The sequence below is a fragment of the Barbus barbus genome, assembly GCF_936440315.1.
Source record: "Barbus barbus genome assembly, chromosome: 27".
Classification (NCBI taxonomy): domain Eukaryota; kingdom Metazoa; phylum Chordata; class Actinopteri; order Cypriniformes; family Cyprinidae; genus Barbus; species Barbus barbus.
Window position 1 is genome coordinate 25879516 of NC_136755.1, and position 22067 is coordinate 25901582.

Consider the following 22067-nt stretch of genomic DNA (forward strand, 5'->3'; position numbering starts at 1 on the left):
GGGGTAGTAGGAGGTGAATGAATATCTGTATGCATGAGCGTATGAGTGTGTGTATGTGTAAGTTCGTGTGCCTAGAGATCCGCCGCGCTGGCACTCCAAACAAGTTGTCTCAGTCCGCAGATTTGTGGTGCGACATAGCAATTGCCATGGAAACGACCTTGGCCGGAACCCAAACGCTCGACAATCACAAGGTGTCTGTTGAGGGGGGAGGGAAGAAAGAGCGTCTCCCTGCAGCATTCATCCGGGGAGTTAGATTCCAGAGCAACCTTGCCAAGCTGTCTGTTGTTTTGGGAAGCCGAAAAGAGATAAGATTGTTTGGTCTTTGGGCGAACAGCTGCCTTCTAATTTCACAGCTATTCTCATTGTCCATTCTGATCTCCTTGTCCATCAATTTTCCTTTCCAAAGCCGAGAGCTTAGCCGTGATCGAATCCATATTGCGGTTAATAGTCTCTGTCTCAGAGCCAACCGCTCTGCCCACTGCTTCAATAATGACGGACAGCCTTGTGAGGTTTTGGACAGCTCTTCCCGTCTCAAAGCCTAATCCAATCAGCAGAAACCCAGTTATCATGGTTCCGAATAGGTAGATGTCTTCAATGTCCTCCACGGAAAGAGCCGCCAGACACACGACCCGCCACCTCTCCCATGCATCCATCGTGTAGCCAGCTGCGAAAGTCCCAGCAGGACACTTGGGTTCTCCCGATCCCAAACTTCTAGTCGAGAAGATGGTGTCAATTGCGTTAAGAGACCAGTTGATCAGATCCATAATTTCGGTTTTGTAGAATAGTGCAGAGAGAGTCTCTTAAGTGTTAGACAAGGACAATGCTAATAGTTAATTCCTAGTACAATACAATAGTTAATGCTACAGTTAATTCCTGAAGATGAATATATAATTGATAACAACCCGTTATGATAAATTATGTTCATCTTACTTTGAGCTAATTTGCTACAGTCAGAACTCTTGAAAGAGGAGGTCTGGTTATAAACTGAAACCGATAGCCTGAAACTGAAACCGATAGTCATTGTTGTGATGACCCAAGCATTGTTTGTGATGCCTTTCCAGGCTGCTACATGGGCTGAAGGAAGGAGGAAGCACAGTGGGTTAACATTGGTCACCATTGCTATTTTATGTTCATATATCATGCATTGTCACCTAGATCAAAAAATGCAGCCTTTCTCTATTAAAAGTCAGATTTCAGGCATTCATTTTCATCTACGATGCTTGGATCCATCCGTCTGCAGCTTGTTGGGACATCACCCTATTCGTCTGCTACTCGACGGCATTAAAAACGAAGCGCCAAAAGGCAACAACAAGCGCCTTCCACATACTCTCTGTCTTGTTAAAAAATTGGTTAATAAACTAAGACAGGGGTGTTTCCATCCTTATGTGGGTACACTTTTGGAGGCTGTGTTTCTTTGTGCTTTTTACAGTTTTCTCAGGGTGGGGGAATTCACTACACGTAACAAATATTTTAATCCTTCATATGATCTCACTGTGTCGGATGTCACTTTCGAAGAGCTGTATTTTACAATTTTCCTTAAATATTCCAAGTCTGACAAAGAATCTAAAGGCATTCCAGTTGTTATTGCTCATACTAATACAGCATTTTGTCCTTTTATGTCCCGGTATTTTCACCCTCACGCTTGTCCCGATGAGCCTCTATTCATCACTGAGGAGAGAAAAGCCATGTCCAGATCCTGGTATGCCGCTCGTCTCCGCTTGGTCTGCCAATCCTGCGGCCTCTCTCCGGAGCACTACACGACTCACTCCTTTCGCATAGGACCGGCAACAACAGCGGCCTCTGTCACAACAGTTCCCACACTGAAAGCTCTGGGACAATGGTCTTCTATTGCATACGAACGCTATGTTTGTCATGGAATCAAATACATTTTAGATGCGCAAAGAGCTATGGAATCTATGTAACTGCTTCTCCTTTTCTCTCATGACTGCTATAAAGGGTATTATTGCATTTAATTGTCCTCGTTGTTTTCTATCATGTTTTGCCACTTCAGCCAGCGGAGCCTGATGCAGGGTGCATGCCTCCCCGACCAGACTACCACTAGTTTACACTAGTCTGTAGTACACAACATGCTTGTTGTAGCGAATTTGCTGCCACTAAGGGTGTAGGTTCCCCAATTAGATTCATACTATTGTTATTTGACTACAGCAACATGCTTGTTGAAATTATATTGCTTCAGCTTGGGGTGATGCATCCCCCCGTGCTCAACAACTGCTATGTAAATTGGATATTATCATTACCTCTGCATCAGTTGTGTTTTTTTTTTTTTTTTTTGGCATATAGTTTGTTTTGGGGGTTTGATTTGCTGCTCTCCTCGCTATGTCCAGGCATGGCTGCATGGACGGGCGCATAGAGTTTGCCCAGAACAGAACAATACCGCCAACATTAACTGTATGCTTTTATGTAATAAATATACTTTGACGAAAGTGGTCCTGACTGAAATTGAGAATCGCGTTAGTTCAGGCAGGCCACGCCAGTCAATCTCGAAAAACCCATACAGGTTTGGAACTCGAGGGTGAGTACAGTTTTGGGTGAACTATTCCATCAATCATTCCTTCAGTCAGCATCTGAGATTCTTCATCTTGTATGCATATGTAAGTTATTATACGCATCTTTCAGTGGAGTTCATTTTCAAGCAACTTTAAAAGGTTTAAGACAATCGTTGATTGTCTCAAATTGCAGCCCAACTGCACGAAAAATCTGTTCCATACTGCTATTGAACAGATTCTTGTGCTTTCTTCAGGCATGCTAAAAATATCAGTCATCCAGATCAGGAAGTATTTACATTAAAAACCTGAGTCATCCTGGAGAAATAAGGCCACTTCCTCCATTCCAACGGTTCTTTTCTTTCTGTTCTTGTCTAATAGTCATGGAATCTGTCAGTATCATTTCCAGGTCATATTTCATTCCTCAAAAAGTAAGATTTTATGTTGTGCATAAAGAAATGAAGCTTATTTTAAGACAAATAAGATTTCTGCATTGTGACATTGTTTTCCATACAATTAAGGAAAAAATTATTATACACTTGAATTAATTGGTTATTTTTTAAGAAAACGTCACTACAAATTGCTTTTGAGTTTAGGGTGAAATGTGACTTTGAAATATTTCTTAAATGTTTCTTTAAGGTGAAAGTGATAGTCCACCCAAAAATGAAAATTGTCATCCTTTTACTTACCCTCAAGTTGTTTCACACTTGAGTTTCTTAATTCTTCTGCTGAACATAAAAGAAGATATTTTGAAGAATGTTAGTAACCAAGCAGCTGCTAGCCATTGACTTCCACAGTATGAAAAAAATACAATTGTAGTCAATGGCTACTGTCAACTGTTCAGTTACCTGTATTCTTCCAAGGATCTTCTGAGTTTAAGAGAAGAAAAACTAGATTGATGACACAATTTTCATTTTTAGGTGGACTATTACTTTCATGCATCATTGACGTCTTGTACATGCCGTTTACACATGACTAGTTGTCTCAGTTTGCTTTGTGGAATGCCACTCGGGAAGCTTGTGACCTAATACAATAGTTACATTTCTTACTAAAAACATGATCTTATCACATTCCCAACAAAGGAATATGCCAAGATGTTCTATTTTTCTTCCTGTCGCAATAATGCTATAGTGTAACACTGATTCTTAGTCGCTTTTAGATTTTCTCAAGCTTCAGTGTCCCTTCCTCACATTTGTCCTTTATTAATATAGCAGTTAAGTGAGAGAATGAATCCCAAACAGTTGTGCTATGACACAGTATGACTCATGTGCTTGTATGCTCCAAAAAATGCTAGGTTAAATACAACTCAGCACTGGGTAAAATATGGACGAACCCAACAATTGGCTTACTGCTCAGAAGGTTGGGTTAAACATTTAACCCAACTGTTGGTTGAAAACAACACCGAAGAGTCCTTTGGGCGAAACCGGAGAATCAAGTAAGGCCATTTTCTCTGCATCCCTGATATCTGTAAGGTTCAGCCCATAGGTGGCGCTCCAGCACCACCAGGTTGGCCATGGCCTTGCCCACCACCTGCGTCATTGCCTTGGTAGCGCGCAGAGTCAAATCCGTACCCATTCGGAGCTCTGAGAACAAGCTGTGATCTCGGCCAGACTCGTCCAAGTCACGGAGAAGTTTGGCCTGAAACACTTGGAGCAGGGACATAGTATGCAGGGCAGAACCGGCCTGGCCAGCCGCTGCATAGGCTCTGTTGGCGAGCGCTGACGTCATCCTGCAGGGCTTTGAAGGATGCATTGCTGTCTTCAGTCCACGGCTCGTCGGCGGAAGCAGGTGTGCAGTCACCACCTCCTCGAGAGGGGAGAGCTTGCAATACCCTCCTTCATTAGCACCGTTAACAGCAGTGAGAGCTGCTGTAGTAGAAGGGTTCACACGCGCCGAGTAAGGGGCTCGCCAGGTTTTAGTAAGCTCCTCGTGGACCTCCGGCATGAACGGAGCTGGTCGCTGTCGAAGGGAAGGCTGACGGCGATCCTTGAGGAGCCACTCGTCGAGGAGGCCGGGGCCGTCCACGTCAGGCCTAGTTCTTCCACAGCACGCGTGAGAACGCGGATCAGCTCTGAGTCCACGCTGGGACTGAGATGGAGGAGGAGTTTCGGAGAAGTTTGGCCTGAAACACTTGGAGCTCCCTGCAGGAGCTTCGGGCTCTTCGCTGGAACATGCCTACTCAGTGTCAGATGCCGTCAAAGACATGGTCTCGTCGACGGCTATCTCCTCCTCAGATGTGCCGAAGGAAACCAGGCCACTCGCATCCAACGAGGAGCGCTGCTCCTTGCGTGTGAAGCACACCGGCGGTGTGAGTCGCTGCGGGGAGAGCGGAGTGCACGGGCACTGGGCCGACGCAGCACCGCTCGTGCTCGAGAGAGAACTTCCGCTGTTCCACTGCTCCTTCCTCCGAGGAGACGGGGGGAACGGAGCAGGTAGGGTCGCCTTCATGAAAAAAGGCAATCCGTGAGCAAGATTCATGTCCTCGCAGTGAGGAAACAAAGCCCCTGCGAGTGCAGCCTCTGGGTGGGCAACGCCCAGACATGCTACGCACTCGTTTTGCCAGTCCGCTTTGTGCAGTGGGTCCCTGTGCTTGGAAATATGCTCAGAAATTTGCTCTTTTCTTCACCGGATGGCCACAGGGAAATCGTCCTCTGCCGGGGCTGGATTCGACGGTGGGAGCGGTGAAGAGCAGCGTAGAGCAGGTAAGCTTATTTTTTCTTTGGCTTCTTGCAGAGTCAGCGAAGAGATGGTCTCGTCGCTGAAGGAGAAGATTCTGATGAAATGGTGCTCTGGGCCGACTTAAATAGCAAGTCGCCCCCCCCCCCCCCCTTTAGCGGGCTCAAGCATCATTGGTTTGTGCAGTACACAAACGTTAACCAATCTGGCTTCAGTAACAGAGTAAACAGGAGTTTCCCCCATAAGCAGTCGTCAATAAAAATGATGACGCAACAGGAGTTACCTTTCGATAGGGAACTCCATAATACAAGTATTGTCATTTTTAAACAGTAGTGTCGCAGACATCTCGAGTTGACTTAATAGAAGCTAGTTCACTGTACTGGAAGGGCCTCAAAACATTGACATAATTTCTTTTTAGTCAACAAAACCCTAAATAGTAATCAATGCAGTTTGCTCATGTTATGTTAAAAAAACATGTTGTTGTGCCTGCTTTTGGCTATTTTATTGGATTTTACCTCATTGTTGATGCCTAATAAGCTCTGTTTGTTTTTCTTTCTATCTCTCTGACATTCTCTCTCTCTCTCTCTCTCTCACACACACACACACACACACACACACACTTACTTACATTTGAGGGCACCCTCTCAATCAACATAGCCTGTACAACATACTTGTTATCAGTGAGTGTGTGTAAGTTGTGGAGTCTGATTTGACAAATTTGACAAATTTACAATCTGGGGGTCACAATTTGAGATGGTAAAATGAGTGATCAGGGTGACGTGGACATGAACTCTGATTGATTTTGGTCCTTGGACTAAATTCCATTTTAAAATATATACAAATGGAAAAAAGTTTTTAAATTGTAGGAATATTTAACATTAATATTATTGCATACTGTATTTTGTCGAGCATAAGAGACTTATCAGTAACACATTTAAAAATAAAAAAAGTACCAAAACTTTTGAATGCTTTATTTTGTCAGTATGTTGCATTTATGGACTGCTGAAGGTTTACGGGAATTTTGCATGATGCCTCTGAATCTGTTTAGCAATCAATTAATTGACGTCAAAATGGTTGTTAAGGGCAAAAGAATGTAGTCAAGCTTGATCAAGTATGAGCCCTTACTGACACTCATTTTGCTCATGATTAACAAAAAAGCATATTTTTCCACTGACATACAGTTCACATGTTTTGCATGTCGTTGCATTTCCTTGACTGAGCTATAAATGGTTATACACAATAGTACATGGGATAATGATATCACAACCCAGCAACCTTGGCCAGCACATTGTTTACCTTATAAAACAAGTACTGACCTATTCTTTACAGGAATTTTACACCCAGTTACAAATGCACATCTCATCTTTTGTGTGAAGTTAACATTGACATTGTCTGACCTAAGCCTGTGTTAAATGGTAAAGTTCTAAAGCACTTTTTAATTCCCAGCTTTATAAAAATGCTGCTCAGCATAGACAGGAAAAGATTGATGCATTGCAACTTCTTTGGCATGTGAAATAGGCCTATAGTTGTGCTGGAGGCAAGAAATGGCATTTTACATTTGCTACAGTATGAACTTATAGTTAAATTGCTTTTGGGACTTTTACATACTTGAAATGCTTCTATTTGTCTTCTCAACCAGAGCGCTTGTTATAAAAAGTGATAGTTCACCCCTAAACAAACATTCTGTTCAAAATCTACATGACCTTGTGACTGTGAATCAAAAAAGGAAATGGTGCCCAATTGGCTCTTTTTCATAGAATGCAAACACAGAGTGTCCAAATACCCCTCAAAAACGCAACATAAAAGCAGGCTGTGTGACTAATATTGAAAATCTTTTGCAGTCACACTGTATACTGACCTGGGAAACATTTTCTCTGATTATATTTTAGCAATAATGCTCAGTGTGTTGTCCATCGGCGGTTTGGAATAAGAGCTAGTTATACCAGATTCGTGAATAAGTCACTCTTTTGATCTAATCAGTCAAACGGATTTGCACAAAGATCTGACTGTTCGCGATTCAGTTTGACTTATTGGGACAGTTCACTCACTCGTTTACAGTAGTTTCTCACACCAAAATAGTAACAAGATATCTTAAAAGACCGAAAACAAATGGAGCACTAATGATCTTAAACAAAACCAATGCCCATCATTAGTCCCACTAAAGCAGCTCAGCAGTATACAGTTGCGCCTCAGTACCGATGAATGGCTAGAAATGCCCCTGCTTTTTACATTTAACCCTCTGGTGCTCTTCGCTCACTTTTGAATTTTTTTAAATCACAGCTACATCAGAATGGAATGAACTTTTATAGCATTTGGAATGTGAACACCAAAAAATTGAGGGCTTGATTCGAGCAGGCTAAGTGGTCGTAAAAAAAATAGTCACACTTGTGGTCTTCGGTCAAAAATGACTGACTATAGGAAATGAATGGGAAATTGACAAAACACAAAAATTCTGCAAATTTTTGTGCGTACAAACTACAAATCTGCCACAATGCAGAAAAACGTACACAGCACTGACGGTGTGAAACTCTAAAACATCAAGAGTGCAAAACCAACACATCCATTCACACACACATGCGTACACACATACTTATACACACACAGCAAGTATGTAAAATAAAAGTAATAATTCAACTACAATTCAGTAAAAAGTAGACAGCAAGTAATTGCAAAACACACACACACACACAATTATATAAATTAAAATGAATTGGTATATGGCTATAACTATATAGCCATAACGAGTCAGAAAACTGATATAAGAGGTTGAAATCAGATCAGACCCAGAAGTGCTCTGATAAAACATTCGTATTCATTTTTGTTACATTTTTGTTTTGTGTAACAAAATGCTTTCTCTGTGTTCAAGTTCAAGACTGTAGTAATAATAATTCAAAAACTGATGCTTTAAATCAACATTTCAACCCCCCCCCCCCAAACAAAATAAAACAAAAATTATAAACCTTTACAAAAAGTTGTCTTTAAAAATGTCTAAATATATATCCAAACCCACGACTTAATGAAGTATTTATGTCTAAAAAAAATAATTTATAGGCCTTTTATATAGAGCTACATGGGCTAAAATACTCATAATTATTGCATAAATATTAATTAGTACCATAAAATTATCTCAAAATAAACAAAAAATATTATTAAACAAATGTTATATTGATTTTACTGTTTGGGGGGGGGGGGGGGCACATATATAGCAACAATTGCTATATATGTGCAGCATATCTTCACTCCATGTTTATTTGTTTGACATTTTTTCCCTAAAATATTTTTCCACATTTTGTAGTCATTCCACATTTAGGACAAGTAATCTATTCGATTATGCATTTTAAGTAATATTTTCTGAGAACTGTTTGATCACTTTCAGATACTTTTAACCTAACTCGTTTATCACATAGATTTGAATAGGATTATTTTGCAGCATATTGAAAAAAGTGTATTAAATTAATATTATATAATTAAACTCACTGAGTAATAATTCAGATAATGTGTTAGTCAGGAGTGTATTAGATATTAAAAGAATTAGGGAAAATCAATAAAGGATTAATAATTTAATGCCATTGAGTGATTAACATGTATTCAGAAACATAAACACAGTTTTTAAATTGCAACAATCAAACAAACCTAAATTATAATACAAATTATTAGTCCACATATCTGTATTTTTTATGTTTGGGCAAACTTTCTCTTGAAGGAAATGTACAGATGCAATCACAACATTGGCAAGCATGATAGTAAACCAGCAATAAAATAGAAAATCCTTAGCAAACTATAAGTAGTAAGCTTTATAGAAGAAAAAAGAAAAAGGGAGAATCAGTAAATAATTTATTTAAGTGAATAACGTAATCAAATCCATAAACACAGTATAACTTGCAACAATCAAACACACTTAAATTATAATACAAATTATTAATCCCCTTATTTGGGATAAATACTATTTACTCTCTTGTGAAACACTGTGACTCTGTGGTGTTTGAACATCCTGACAGGCTCAACAAAAGAAAAAATGAGCAGTCTATGGCATAATTTCATTTGGTGCATCTTGAGTAGTTGAAATGAAACGCTACAGAAAAGTTGAACTCTCGATAAGAATCTCAACTGAAAGTCTTCGCTGCACATCTGAAAAATTCAATATTCGATATTGCAAAGCAATACTGTGCAGTACTAGTGTTTCTACTTCATGTCCAACCTTTGTGAATCAGAATCTTGTTTTCCTGTTGGAGCCGATTGATTGTTTCATTTTCAAATTTTCCAGCATGAATGCCGATCTCATATGAAGTCAAGATATTTTCAAAATAATGATGCCAGATTCCATCACTTGTAGCCCCAAACCCAAATATATTCACCTGTAAGAGAAAGAGTTATCAATGCATTAATAGTTTGTGACATTGCAAAGAAAAGCTTATACCACATATAGTAGAGAAAGAGAAAGAGAGAGAATAATAATAATATAGGGCTATATAGGCACACTCTCAATAATGACTGCAATGCCAGGCCACACAGAAAGGGAGTTTTACCTCGTCACAGATGTGAAGAGCGAATATCAGTGTTAAGAAACCAGTGGATGGATATAAGCCTTGCCCTTCTGTCCAGTTATCATAGACGTATCTTATGAATTCTGGGTGGAGGATCATCACCTAAAAACAATGACAGGACATTTGTGAAACATGCATTTCTAATATCATGTTTTGAGTCTACAATATCAAGATTTCAATCAGATAATATTAGTAAACCATACAAATTAAAACAAATCAACAATTGTTATTCGATTGGTTGATTTCATGAGGAGGTTTGTGTTATTCACCTTGTCTTTATTTGCTGTGATTGTAGATGGCACTTTGGTGTATGTTCTGTAACAGAATATGTAACAGTATCAACAAACAAAAGCTGTGTGTTTAATTCGGTAACACTTATTTACTATTAACACTATGATGTGCCATATGGACACATTAAGCTAAAACTTTAACCTAAGTACATTTACATTTAGCAAACACTTCAGGTAAAAAGATCAGGTAAAAACCCTTTAGACAGTGGTCCATGGGGTTTACAGAGATCATCGGCAGTGGAGAACCATTGAAATTTTGGAAACAGTTATGAGCTAACAAAGCCTCGTTTACTGAAATCACATGACTTTGGCAGTTTTATACGCTTCCCAAATCACTGATTCAAAACAAATGATCCAAAAAACAATGCCTCGAAAGCATACAGTTCTCAGTTTCTTGTTGCTTGGTGTTTTAGTTCAGTTCCTTGTATTCTTAGTGTTTTGATTTCATTATTAAACTATGTTTAATTATTTCCATTCCATACACTATAAAATATGTACTTTTTGCTTATTTTGAGGATTTTGAAATGTATATAAATCTAATAATATATAATTACATCAGCTAGTTCAGTGGTTCCCAAACCTGTCCTGGGGTGTATTCCAGAAAGGAGGTTCAACAAACTCTGAGTTGACATACCCTGAGATTGGAAACTCAAGAGTTCTCGGTTTTAGAGCAGCTGAACAGAGTTAGTTCAATCCATTCTGCGTAGGTCGACTCTGAGTTTAGCGCATGCACCACGCTTATGAAAAGCCATGATCAACGGAGCTCCGGAATTATGATTCACCATGGCAACAACACCCGGCAAAAAGACTTCCGCACACTACGCAATACTTCACTTTAATTCTAAATCACTGTTATCAGAGGTGAAATAGGCAGAAAGGTAATTTATTGAACTAATATTCATTTTCATGGTATCCCACGGGCACAAAAAAAAAAAGAAAAGAAAGACAGACAGTGTGGCAGAAAAAATGTGGCAGCAGAAAAAACGAGCAAAATTCAATCAGGTAAAGCTTTAAGCATAAAATGGGTGTAGGCTACATGAATTTACAAACATTTCACTTTCAATAAATATCATTCAGTGTCTATATACTTCTATATGCAGCCGCTTTTTCCACAGTCTAATGCTTTTTTCACATAAATGTTCTCTAATCCAACATACATTTCTGAATTATAATAATGAAATAAACATTTGACTTCTATTAAGTCAACAGCAAGAAGGCTGAGACTCGTAAAATGGGGGACAGCCTGCACCAGCACCACTGACAAATGAAGAGGAGATGACCACAATACCAATATTAAAATCCAACAGGGAAAAGAATAATTGTTGCTTTTGTTGTCACAGCTGTGGTGGTGGTCACGGCATAGATCTCGCACTACCCTTCCATCTGGCATCCTTCCATTCCATACACTAATCAGTTTCATTTTCGGAAGGTGCAATGGGGAGAATGTGTGTGTAATCAATGCATCCAACCACACTGGAAAACCTAAAGGAAATTCTAATTATTAGGTTACTTATAGGTCGCAAGAGATAACAAGATGTTATCAAGTGAACGCCATTTAAAAATGGCACCGCTGAAAAAAAAAAAAAAAGTGGATATGGCAAAATAAATAAATAAAATTAAATCCTTATGTAACTGTAACTCCCCACGAATTAATGCAGCTGCCTCATCTACAGGATCCGTTATAAAAGACATGCCATTTTTGTCACATTTACAGTGTCTGCATGATGAAAATGAAAGTGATGCGGTGAGGAAAAAATAATCTTGTTTCCATTTTCATTAAGATTATTTTTCTTACCCCACTGACAATTCATTTTTACTTGTTTACCCCAGGAAACAAGACTAAATATTGTATGCAACTTTTCTTATAGAAAATACATCATTTAATAATTTTTAGATTTTTGTACTTGAAATAAGCCAAAAATCTCAACAATAAAAGCAATTTTTGCAGCGTGAATGAACGAATGAGGTATTTAAATATAAACAGGGGGAGGAGACCCAAAGAAACTCTGGGTTAACTGAAGAAACCGACCAGGTTAGGTTCACATCTATGGTAACTTACGAGAGGTTTAGTTTTTTCTTTTACTGGAACCGAAAACTCTGTGTTTCCCTTTTCTGGGGTTAACAAACTCTGAGTTTCCAACAAAACCCGCTTTCTGGAATACACCCCTGGAGGACCCCCTGCCCTGCACATTTTGTATGTCTCCCTAATCAGACATACCCAATTTATTTCTTGCAGTCTCTACTAACCAGCTTCTACTAACGAGCTGATGAATAGAAACAGGTGTGTTAGATAAGGGAGACATATGGAAGGTGCAGGGCAGAGGGGCCTTCAGGACAAGTTTGGGAACCACTGAACTAGTTTACAGTCATGCATGTTTAATTCTTACTCCGTGATGTTTTTAGTGGTGAAGGCACTGATGAGCCACTGCATGTCCAGAATCTTAACAGGAAAGAGCACCAGATGGGTGGAGTTGTCCAAGTCCACGGCGCTCTCAGGATACACAATCCGGTGAGTCGTCTTTGACCCCACATCCTTCTCATAATCTTCTGTCGGACCTTTATTTATCCTGAAAGGAAAACAGTTTGCGGTATACATGATATTTTAATGAAAAGCTTATAAGGCATCTTTTGAAAAATATTTTAACATCTTTTCCACATCTGGAATCACCTGATCTAATGTGATCTCATGATTCAAGGCATTCAACCACAGCCTCAGTCAATAAATGCACAACATATCCATTCCATCAATACTGATGTTTCATTATTCTCATTAAGCTCTCATTAATTTGAAGAGTGAAAGACAACCTTACAAGCAACTAAATACAGGATAATATAATTTCATTAACTACCTGATGACAAAGTCATGGAAATCTATGAGAGGCCCATAATTGGATCCCAGCAGGTTCCCAGAGTTTCCCACCACAGCACAGGTTCTGCAGCGATCTGGACCGGCGTCTGAGTAGTGCTCTTTATCAGGGAAGAGAGAAAACAGCTGATCCACCACCTCTGTGTAGTTGCCGGCATTTGATTGTAGCCCCTGTGTGATATTATTCAATCAGTTTGCATCAGAATTAAGTCTGATATAATAGTAATAGAAGTGTACTATTTCAAGACGTTTACAGTGCCTTATGATTATAAGTTGTCATAAGGTCTTTATCTCCGTAACTATGAGTTTTGTTTTGTGAAAAGTCAAATTGCACATGCTTGTTTTCTCCAGCCACATCTTTCGATGTTGGGATTAAACATCAAATTAGAATAGTTTTTTTTGTTAATCAACTAACCATACATACTTATTTATATAAGAAATGGTAACATATTCAAATGTTCATGAATAAGTACAATTAGTAAACATTCAAATATTAAAAATAAAGATTTGGGGTCAGTAAAAAAAAAAAAAAAAGAAAAAAAAGAAAATTAAGCAATCATGCATTTAATTGATCAAAAGTGACAGTAAAAACATTTATAACGCTACAAATGATTTCTATTTTAAATAAATGTTGTTTTTTGAACTTTCTATTCATCAAAGAATCTTGAAAAAATGTGTTACCATTAAAAAAAAAAATCTAAGCAGCACAACTGTTTTCAATACTGATAATACTATTAATAATAAATGTTTCTTGAGCAGCAAATCAGCATATAGTTTTGAAGGATCATGTGACACTGAAGACAGGAGTAATGATGCTTACGAAAAAATAAATATCACTGTGCTCATCTTCAGTTTTGGGTTCATAGATCAATCAGTAACATCACTTTGAAGTAAGGGATCCGCACTCGCTCTATCTTCTTAATAACTTTCAAATTATTTAAATTTTGCAACAGAAAATGTTGAAAATTCAGCTTTGCACCACAGGAATAAATTACATTTAAAAAAATATATAAGTAAATACATTACAATCGAAAACAACGTCTTAAAATTGTAATAGTATTTACCAATATTGTTTTTACTATATTTTGGGTCAAATAAATACAGCCTTGGTGAGCACAACAAAGCCACAAAACCAAGATAAGTAAGGGCTGTAATATTGATTTTGCAGGAATGTTTCTTACCGTCCACCACCTGGAGACATTTGCACTTAATACACTGTTGGTGCTGTTGAGCAGAAGTGGTACGCTGGGATCGTATCGCTCACTAAACCAGTGGCTATTTCCTCGCTCTGTCACACAGATACCGCAAGCACACGGCACTTTCTTGGAGATGAAATCGTAAGAACCGTAGGTGAAAACCAACATAGAGTTTTGAAAATACAGAAGTAACACGATGATAGTGGAGCTCAGGAGTGCGGTCATGTAGCGCTGATATCTCAAAACCACCATCTTTACGTCAATGATGTTTGAGATTTTGTCACTTGAAACAGAAATATACTAGATCTATAGAGGGAAAGAGAGTGAGAGAGAGTGGTTTATATGGAGATGCTGAAAATACATCATATAGTTACAGCTATGAATGCAATTTGTATCACTGTGTATTGCTTGTAAGGTTGTCTTTCACTTAATACATAACCTAGACTATTTAGTTAGCAAAATACTGTAATTTCAATAAATATTATATGAAATTTATTAAAAATGGTTGCTGCTTCAATTAAGCTCAGTCTGCTCTCTTTAAGCTCTTCCACATTGAACGTCTATGTAAATACTTCAGAAACAGACTTTAAATATTAACTGATGGTTGTCACTTTAAGTTAAAGGAACACTCCACTTTTTTTGGAAATATGATTATTTTCTAACTCCCCAAGAGATAAACAGTTGAGTTTTACCGTTTTCGAATCCATTCAGCCGATCTCCGGGTCTGGCGGTAGCACTTTTAGCTTAGTTTAGCATAGATCATTGAATCGGATTAGACCATTAGAAACTCGCTCAAAAAAGACCAAAGGAGGGGGGGCGCAAGATGGCGGACAGGGAGTAGCAGCGGTTTTCACGAGCTCCCGCTCCAATCAGCCAATTACTTAAATATTTCATTTATGTAGAACGCAACCCCACGGCTTTGGTTATGTGATCGTAGTATTATGTCTTTGGAATTTTTTTGGCCACAATCTTTTTCGAAAATGCCTCGTACTGCAAAGAAAACTGAAAAGAAGGACTCTTCCCCGACCGCGCCACATGATTCTCCGGAACATTGTGAGGGGGAAGTTAGCGACGATCTTGAGTTAAGTCCGGCAATGGCGAAGGCGTTTCAACATATGACGGAGACGATTTCGAAAACAATAGATGCCAAACTCGACCCTCTAGCCGAGGTTGTACATATTCACTCTCAACAACTGGAGAATTGCAAGGCTCGGCTGGATGAAGCCGAACGAAGAATCGCCTCAGCGGAGGAGTTAGCTGAGAGTATGCAAGCACGCGTTCTAACCCTTGAAAGTCAAGTTGTATCACTCACTGAGCACGTAGACGATTTAGAGAACAGAGGACGACGCAAAAATATTCGCATTCTCGGCTTACCAGAGGGGACCGAAGGCTCTAACACGGTGCCATTTCTACAAAAATGGATCCCGGAGTTTCTTCATTTGCAGACGAAAGGAGGCTACATCAAGATTGAAAGGGCTCATCGCACTCTAGCGCCCAGACCAGGTGTCAAGGAGAGGCCCAGGCCGATGGTGGTGCGCATGCATAACTACGGAGATAAACAGAGGATTCTTGATGCAAGTAGAAAGTTGTCCATGGATGGAAATCTGCGGTTTGAGAAGAGTAAGATATCTTTCTATCAAGATTTCTCCGCCGCGGTGCTCCGAAAGCGCAAGGAATATGATTCGGTTAAACATCACTTGCAGGAGATCGGAGCTCGCTACGCAATGTTATACCCAGCTAAACTGCGAGTAACAATTGGGAATACCTCCAAGGTCTTCGGCACACCTGCAGCGGTCTCAGAATTTATTTCAGAGAAGGAGCTGCATGTACGACCTGCTGCAACTGAAAGATCTCCACCGGACAACTCCGCGATTGAATCCTGAATAACGGGCTATTCACACTAAGCCTTGTGGCGCTTTTGTGCTGAAGTGAGGGATGGAGTGTGTTTCTTTTCCCTCTTCATTCGATTTGCGTTTTCAATAGTTTTGCTGAGCGGGGCGGACGATGTGGGTACGCTTGTTTACTCCTTGGGTCTTCCAGTTGGACAATTGCGGAACAAATTCAACAGACATTTATTTGATATCCTAGCCTTTGCGGCCAGGAAAAATATATTGTTAACTTGGATCAGCGACAAACCCCCATCCTTGAAAGGATGGCACAAGATTATTAAGGAAATGATTCCCTTAGAATTTTTAACCTGTCTTATTCATATGTCTACTGAAGCTTTTCCTCAAGTTTGGACTCCATACTTGGATTATATTGATGTCTCGTTAAGCAATATTTTGAGTTTTGGTATGCAATAACGCATTTTATTTTATTTACTATTTTTATTTTTTCACTAGCATTGTAAGAGATGGGCATTGTTTGATTGTTTTTTTGTTTGTTTGTTTGTTGCATGTTGTTTGTTGAAATGTTCATAAAAAGATGTAATAAAAAAAAAAAAAAAAAAGACCAAAGAGTTTCGATATTTTTCCAATTTAAAACTTGCCTCATGGGTGGGTACCAGTGGCGGCTGCTGGTCTTTCAAAGAGGGGGGAAGCTCATTTTCGGCCTACATCATAAAAATTGTCCATTTATTTATATGTAAATTCTGCCCTACGTTCCTTTACAAGAAAATGCTCTGTGACCCTGTTGTACCAACTAGGCGTCTTTTCCAGTGACTTGACCAGTGTCCTCTCAATGGCCAGCAGAGCTAGGTTGCTTAAACGGCCTTGGCCCATTGTGTTACGGGTGTAGGACTTGAGCCGCTTTAAACAGGAGAAGCTCCGTTCTACACCTGCAGATGTAGCTCCAATTGTTGCCACTAATGAGAACAGTTTGTAAAGCTGAGGCATTGCACTGTCCAACTCCATGTCTTTAAGGAACACCAAGTAATCACACAGCTTTCCCTTGTTACCCTGCAAGTCCTGATCTGAATACAAGACTTGAAGTTCAGACCTCAGTCTCCCTGAATCAAAGTGATGGCCATAACTTTTCAGGACACTTTGGAAGGCCTCCTCTGGAAATACTTGTCTCATGTCATCAAATTTCCCTGGATTGACTAATTCTAAGAAGAGCATACTTTCCAAATTTGAAAAACGTTGAGGAATCTGCTCCAAGATGTTATCAAGGATGGCCATGTACTGATTTCTGTAGCGCTTTTGGGGATCCTGCAATTGGGTCAGACGGCGCTTTCTCATGGGCTCATCTCGTGGGTCTGATGTGAATGAATGAATGAATGATGCATTTATATAGCGCATTTGTGTATTGCCGTACACCCAAAGCGCTTTACAATCATGTGGGGGTCTCTTCTCAACCACCACCAGTGTGCAGCATCCACTTGGATGATGCGACGGCAGCCACAGTACAACGGCGCCAGTGCGCTCACCACACACCAGCTACAGGTGGAGAGGAGAGTGTGATAGAGCCAATCAAGTGGATGGGGATTACTAGGAGGCCATGATTGATAAAGGCCAGTGGAGGGAATTTGGCCAGGACACCGGGGTTACACCCCTACTCTTTACGAGAAGTGCCATGGGATTTTTAGTGACCACAGAGAGTCAGGACCTCAGTTTAACGTCTCATCCGAAAGACGGTGCTTTTTACAGTATAGTGTCCCCGTCACTATACTGGGGTGTTAGGACCCACACAGACCACAGGGTGAGCACTAACACCTCTTCCAACAGCAACCTAGTTTTCCCAAGAGGTCTCCCATCCAGGTACTGACCAGGCTCAACCCTGCTTAGCTTCAGTGGGCAACCAGTCTTGGGCTGCAGGGTGATATGGCTGTGGCGTAAATCCGGTGAGATATGCTGCTTTGGCATAAACAGCTTGGAAAGCCCCCTCTGACCTCTTCTCTTTGACAAATGCAAGAAGAGACTCGATTCTTTTCTTGCAGTAAAGAACATCCATCGCCCTCTGCTGGACAATATCAAAGACCACATCGGTCTCAGAGAAGATTTGTTCATATGTATATGTGTACAACATGAACACAAACTCAAAATCCTCCAGTTTCCTCACACAGCCTTTGGCACAATCCAGTGTATCATCATCCATTGTCTTATCTGCAACGATGTTATCAAATGTCTGCAGGAGGCCATCATAATTGTTTGCCACAGTGCTCACTATCCGTGATGTGAAATTCCATTGAGTAGGAGCGTTTCTGGGCAACCTTGAACAGCCTGCAGACTCCAGAAAAGACGTCCTCTTTGTGGATTTTGAAAAAAATGTGGCAAACCCACAGAGTGATGCAAAAAAAATTCTGCACTCAGGCAAGCATTTAGCGCCCTGTGACAGCACCAGATTCAGTCTGCAATGCACAAACATTGCACTGGGGGCTATTGCTTTCACTTTGGCTTGCAGACCATTGAGAGCTGAAGCCATGACAGCAGCCCCATCATAGGTCTGTGCCACAAGCTTATCCTTAAAATTGTAGCCCTGCATGTTCTCATTTAATACATCAAAAACGGACTGAGCATCTCGCCCCCCAGAAACATAAAAAAATCCAATAAAGTGCTCCTGAATTTTACCTGCACTATCCACATAGCGAACAATGACAGAGAGTTGGGCACGACAGGATATATCAGTTGTTTCATCCACCTGCCATCCAAAAAAGGGAGCATTCTGAATTTCATCTCTGATCTGACCAGAAACGGTGGCTGCAAGAGCAGAGATCAAGTCATTTTGAATAGTATGGGACATACCAGAAAACACAGTTGAGGACTCGAATTGTGTGGACAGGACAGAGTCATATTTAGCTAATGTTTCTGTGAACTCCCTGTAATTCCCCTTGTTGGATGATTCATTACTCTCATCATGTCCCCTAAATGACAGCTCCTGCCGGCCAAGCAAGGATGTCACATCAATAAGGCGGTTTAGGAAGGCCCTGTTTTGTTTGACTGTTTCATTATGCTTAGCCACTTGAATGCGAGCACCTTCATTGATTGCATGCTCAACCCTGATCCTGCCCATGCAACTTAATCTTGCCTTTTATATGCCGTCAAAGTTAGACAGATCTCCAAACCCCACCTTTGACCAAACAACACATCCGTGAGATGGTTTCATCAAGAGGCATGGCCAGCAGTACATTTTCTTTGTCACAGCACTTCCAGTCAGCCAGCTAACTTTGTCATACCAGGAGAGCTGAAAAGACCTGTTACTTTTTCCTATCTTTTGCACTAAATCAATCTTGGGTGTTGATCTGCCCTGCTGTTTAATTCTAAGTTTCTTCTCGTAAGGAAGACTTTCAAATGGCTTCGCCAAAATCAGGTCAACAATATTAGTACCGTCTGCCATCGTGTGCAGTTTTCTAGCTGGCTAGTTCACCCCTACGACGCGAGCCTAGCCTACTGTATGAATGAATGAATAAACAAACGAAAAAAAAAAAAAAAGATATTAAACTCAACAGAGGAAATGTTGGAATTAGGTTAAACTGAAACAAGGAATGTGGTGTATAATATTGTGAAATGTATGATGCAATTTCGCCAAGCAAATACCAAGAAATAGTTTGTCTTTCAACTACTTGCAAAATCCGCTATTGGACTGAGCTCGAATAGCTTCAGCGACTTCTTATTGTACAAAATCGCTGTCAATCAAAAGGAGATGCAGTCTTTCGACAGACCCTCCAATCATCACGCAGAAGTCTGGAGTCCACTCCTCCATTCACCTCCAGAGACGCTGAGCGTCCGTGAGTATAGTTCCTAGCCATATCGGCCTAGAAAATCACAACTTTTCATTTTCAGTCTTAGTACACGATGTAACTACAGAAGAGTCAAGTTTTAAATTGGAAAAATATCGAAACTCTTTGGTCATTTTTGAGCAAATGCTAATGGTCTAATCCGATTCAATGATCTATGCTAAGCTAAACTAAAAGTGCTACCGCCAGACCCGGAGATCGGCTGAATGGATTCGAAAACGGTAAAACTCAATTGTTTAACTCTTGGGGAGTTGGAAAATGATTATTTCCAAAAAAAGTGGAGTGTTCCTTTAAGTTAATCGATTTTCTATGGATTCTGTCAACTCAAATCTGCAGACTGGCTCTGATCTTTGGCAACTAGCATCAACTTCTCCAGACTGTAAATCTGTGGAAAATCAGGGCAAAAATCGTGAAATGTATCCCAGCCTTAATGGATTATAGATAAACTGACATCCATTTAAAAAGAGGTTTCAAAATGAGGCTAGTTTCAATGTTCATCCCCATGAATTAAATGTTTTATTGGTTTGTTTCATTTGATTTTTGAACGTGCTACTTAGCTGAAAGTGGACTAGTATAAATGTTTCAGTGTGCTTCGATTACACTTCACTATGAATATATAACTGATTGACTTGAATGCCTTGTTCCTTGATTATAGTGTTCTGTCTTTTGTGATTGACTTTGTACCTTCAAAAAATATATATTTTTACAATTATTCTTTAAAAAATTTCCTTTAACAATTTTTAATAAAACATGATGTGAGCTTAATGGGAACAGGGGTGTGCTTAAAGGGTACAAAAATGTAAGCACGGCCAGACTTTTTGAATTTAATGATGTATATCTTAATTGAATTAAAATAAAATAAAATATTTTTGTGTGAGATTAATATTTTATTTTAACAACTTTTTGCACTGAAACCAATATCTTGTGCACTAAAAATGTCTCAATGTAGATTTTGGTGAGTTTAATAGGTACGTTTACCCTATGTCCCAAAACACACTACAAGAATTTTTAATGGTTTTAATAGTTAATAGTTTTTAATGTTTGTAATGGTATTTGTAGTGGAAACCATTTTTTTTATTTTTTTTTTTCCAGCAGAGACAACATCTCCTTGCTTAAAGGGATAGTCCATCCATTTATGTAAACCGAATAAAATGTAGAAAGGATGGCACAGCAGTTAAAGGGAGTTTTAAAGTTAGTTTAGTTTTGAAGGTGATATTTGCTAACCGTTTGGTTTATGGAAGTCCCATTGATTTCCATAGTATGGACAAAAATACTATGAAAGTCAATGTGACCTGAAACTCTCTGGTTACCAGTAATCTTCAAAATATCATAATTTGTGTTCCACAGAAGAAAGAAAGTTTATAAAAACACAAGGTGAGTAAACGATGACAAAACCTTAATTTTTGGGTGGACTAATTACAGTGTCATTCTTAACTTTAAACATTTTATTCAGTTTGTATCAAGACATTTAACAAAAGTAGTTAAACAGCTGCTGTTCATATATCCCCAATTCAAAACACACTATTTTAGATATTAAATTGATTATATAGCTCTGTCTAGAATATACAATAAGTAATTTCATTTTTTAATTCTACAAAAAAAAAAAAACGCGGATACGACTCTTTGAAAAACTATCTATCGAAGCACCAATCTATAATTAATACTTAGGAAGTTAGGAATTAAATGTCATAGATCGTGCATAGGTCCTATGAGACTCTTTGAAACCACACATAAAATCAATTTCGTAATAAAACTCAGCCTATTCTGACTTACTTTGGAAAGATCCTTGTAGATGTTTGTCACAGACTCCTGAACATATCGGTGCTGTGTCAAAGCTTGGTTCATTAGACCTGGTATTGTGTAAGACCGCTGAAGTTGTGTATACCATAACCTGAGCTTTATTTACGGATGCGCAGTAAGGAGGGGTTTATATGTGACCCTCCCTCTGGTAACTCCGGTTACTTCACCTGCTGCCTGGATCTCATGCCTGGATCTTTCATCAGTGCACAAGACATTGCATAATACATGATGCTAAATAAAACAACCTGCGTCAAACGGAAGAAGTAGTTGCTCAATTCAGAGGGAAAACCGCGGATTTAGCACCACTAAACGCACTGGAGCAGGGGCGTAGATTACGCGGGGGACGTCCCCCCCCCCCACTTTTTATAAAAAGTAAATTCGTCCCCCGCACTTTTTCATCGGACAGTTGTGTTCTCGACATGTTGAGGTTTTAATGGAGCAATGTATATAAATGCAGAATGATTTAAAATTCAAAGAGACAAGCTATACATGACGTTTACGTTTCCATGGCAATCAG

General features: G+C 39.5%; 1 protein-coding gene across 1 annotated transcript; it reads right to left on the minus strand.

Annotated features, from left to right (window-relative positions):
- Positions 1–8727: 8727 nt before the first annotated feature.
- Positions 8728–21866, minus strand: LOC306847348 (CMP-N-acetylneuraminate-beta-galactosamide-alpha-2,3-sialyltransferase 1-like). The gene is made up of 7 exons (XM_079381255.1): positions 21524–21866; positions 14062–14382; positions 12864–13051; positions 12402–12581; positions 9994–10039; positions 9707–9826; positions 8728–9535 (listed from the first exon to the last, which is right to left on the minus strand). Exons 2-7 carry the CDS (start codon positions 14326–14328, stop codon positions 9368–9370), a joined length of 969 nt encoding a protein of 322 aa, XP_079237381.1. The 5' UTR covers positions 14329–14382; positions 21524–21866; the 3' UTR covers positions 8728–9367.
- Between the last annotated feature and the right edge of the window lie 201 nt (positions 21867–22067).

Coding starts and splice junctions, on each gene's coding strand:
- LOC306847348 (XM_079381255.1), bottom strand. CDS start 14,328: ATGGTGGTTTTGAGATATCAGCGCTACATGACCGCACTCCTGAGCTCC. Junction 13,052..14,061: donor ATGTCTCCAGGTGGTGGACG/GTAAGAAACATT, acceptor AATATCACACAG/GGGCTACAATCAAATGCCGG. Junction 9,536..9,706: donor CTCTTCACATCTGTGACGAG/GTAAAACTCCCT, acceptor TTTCTCTTACAG/GTGAATATATTTGGGTTTGG.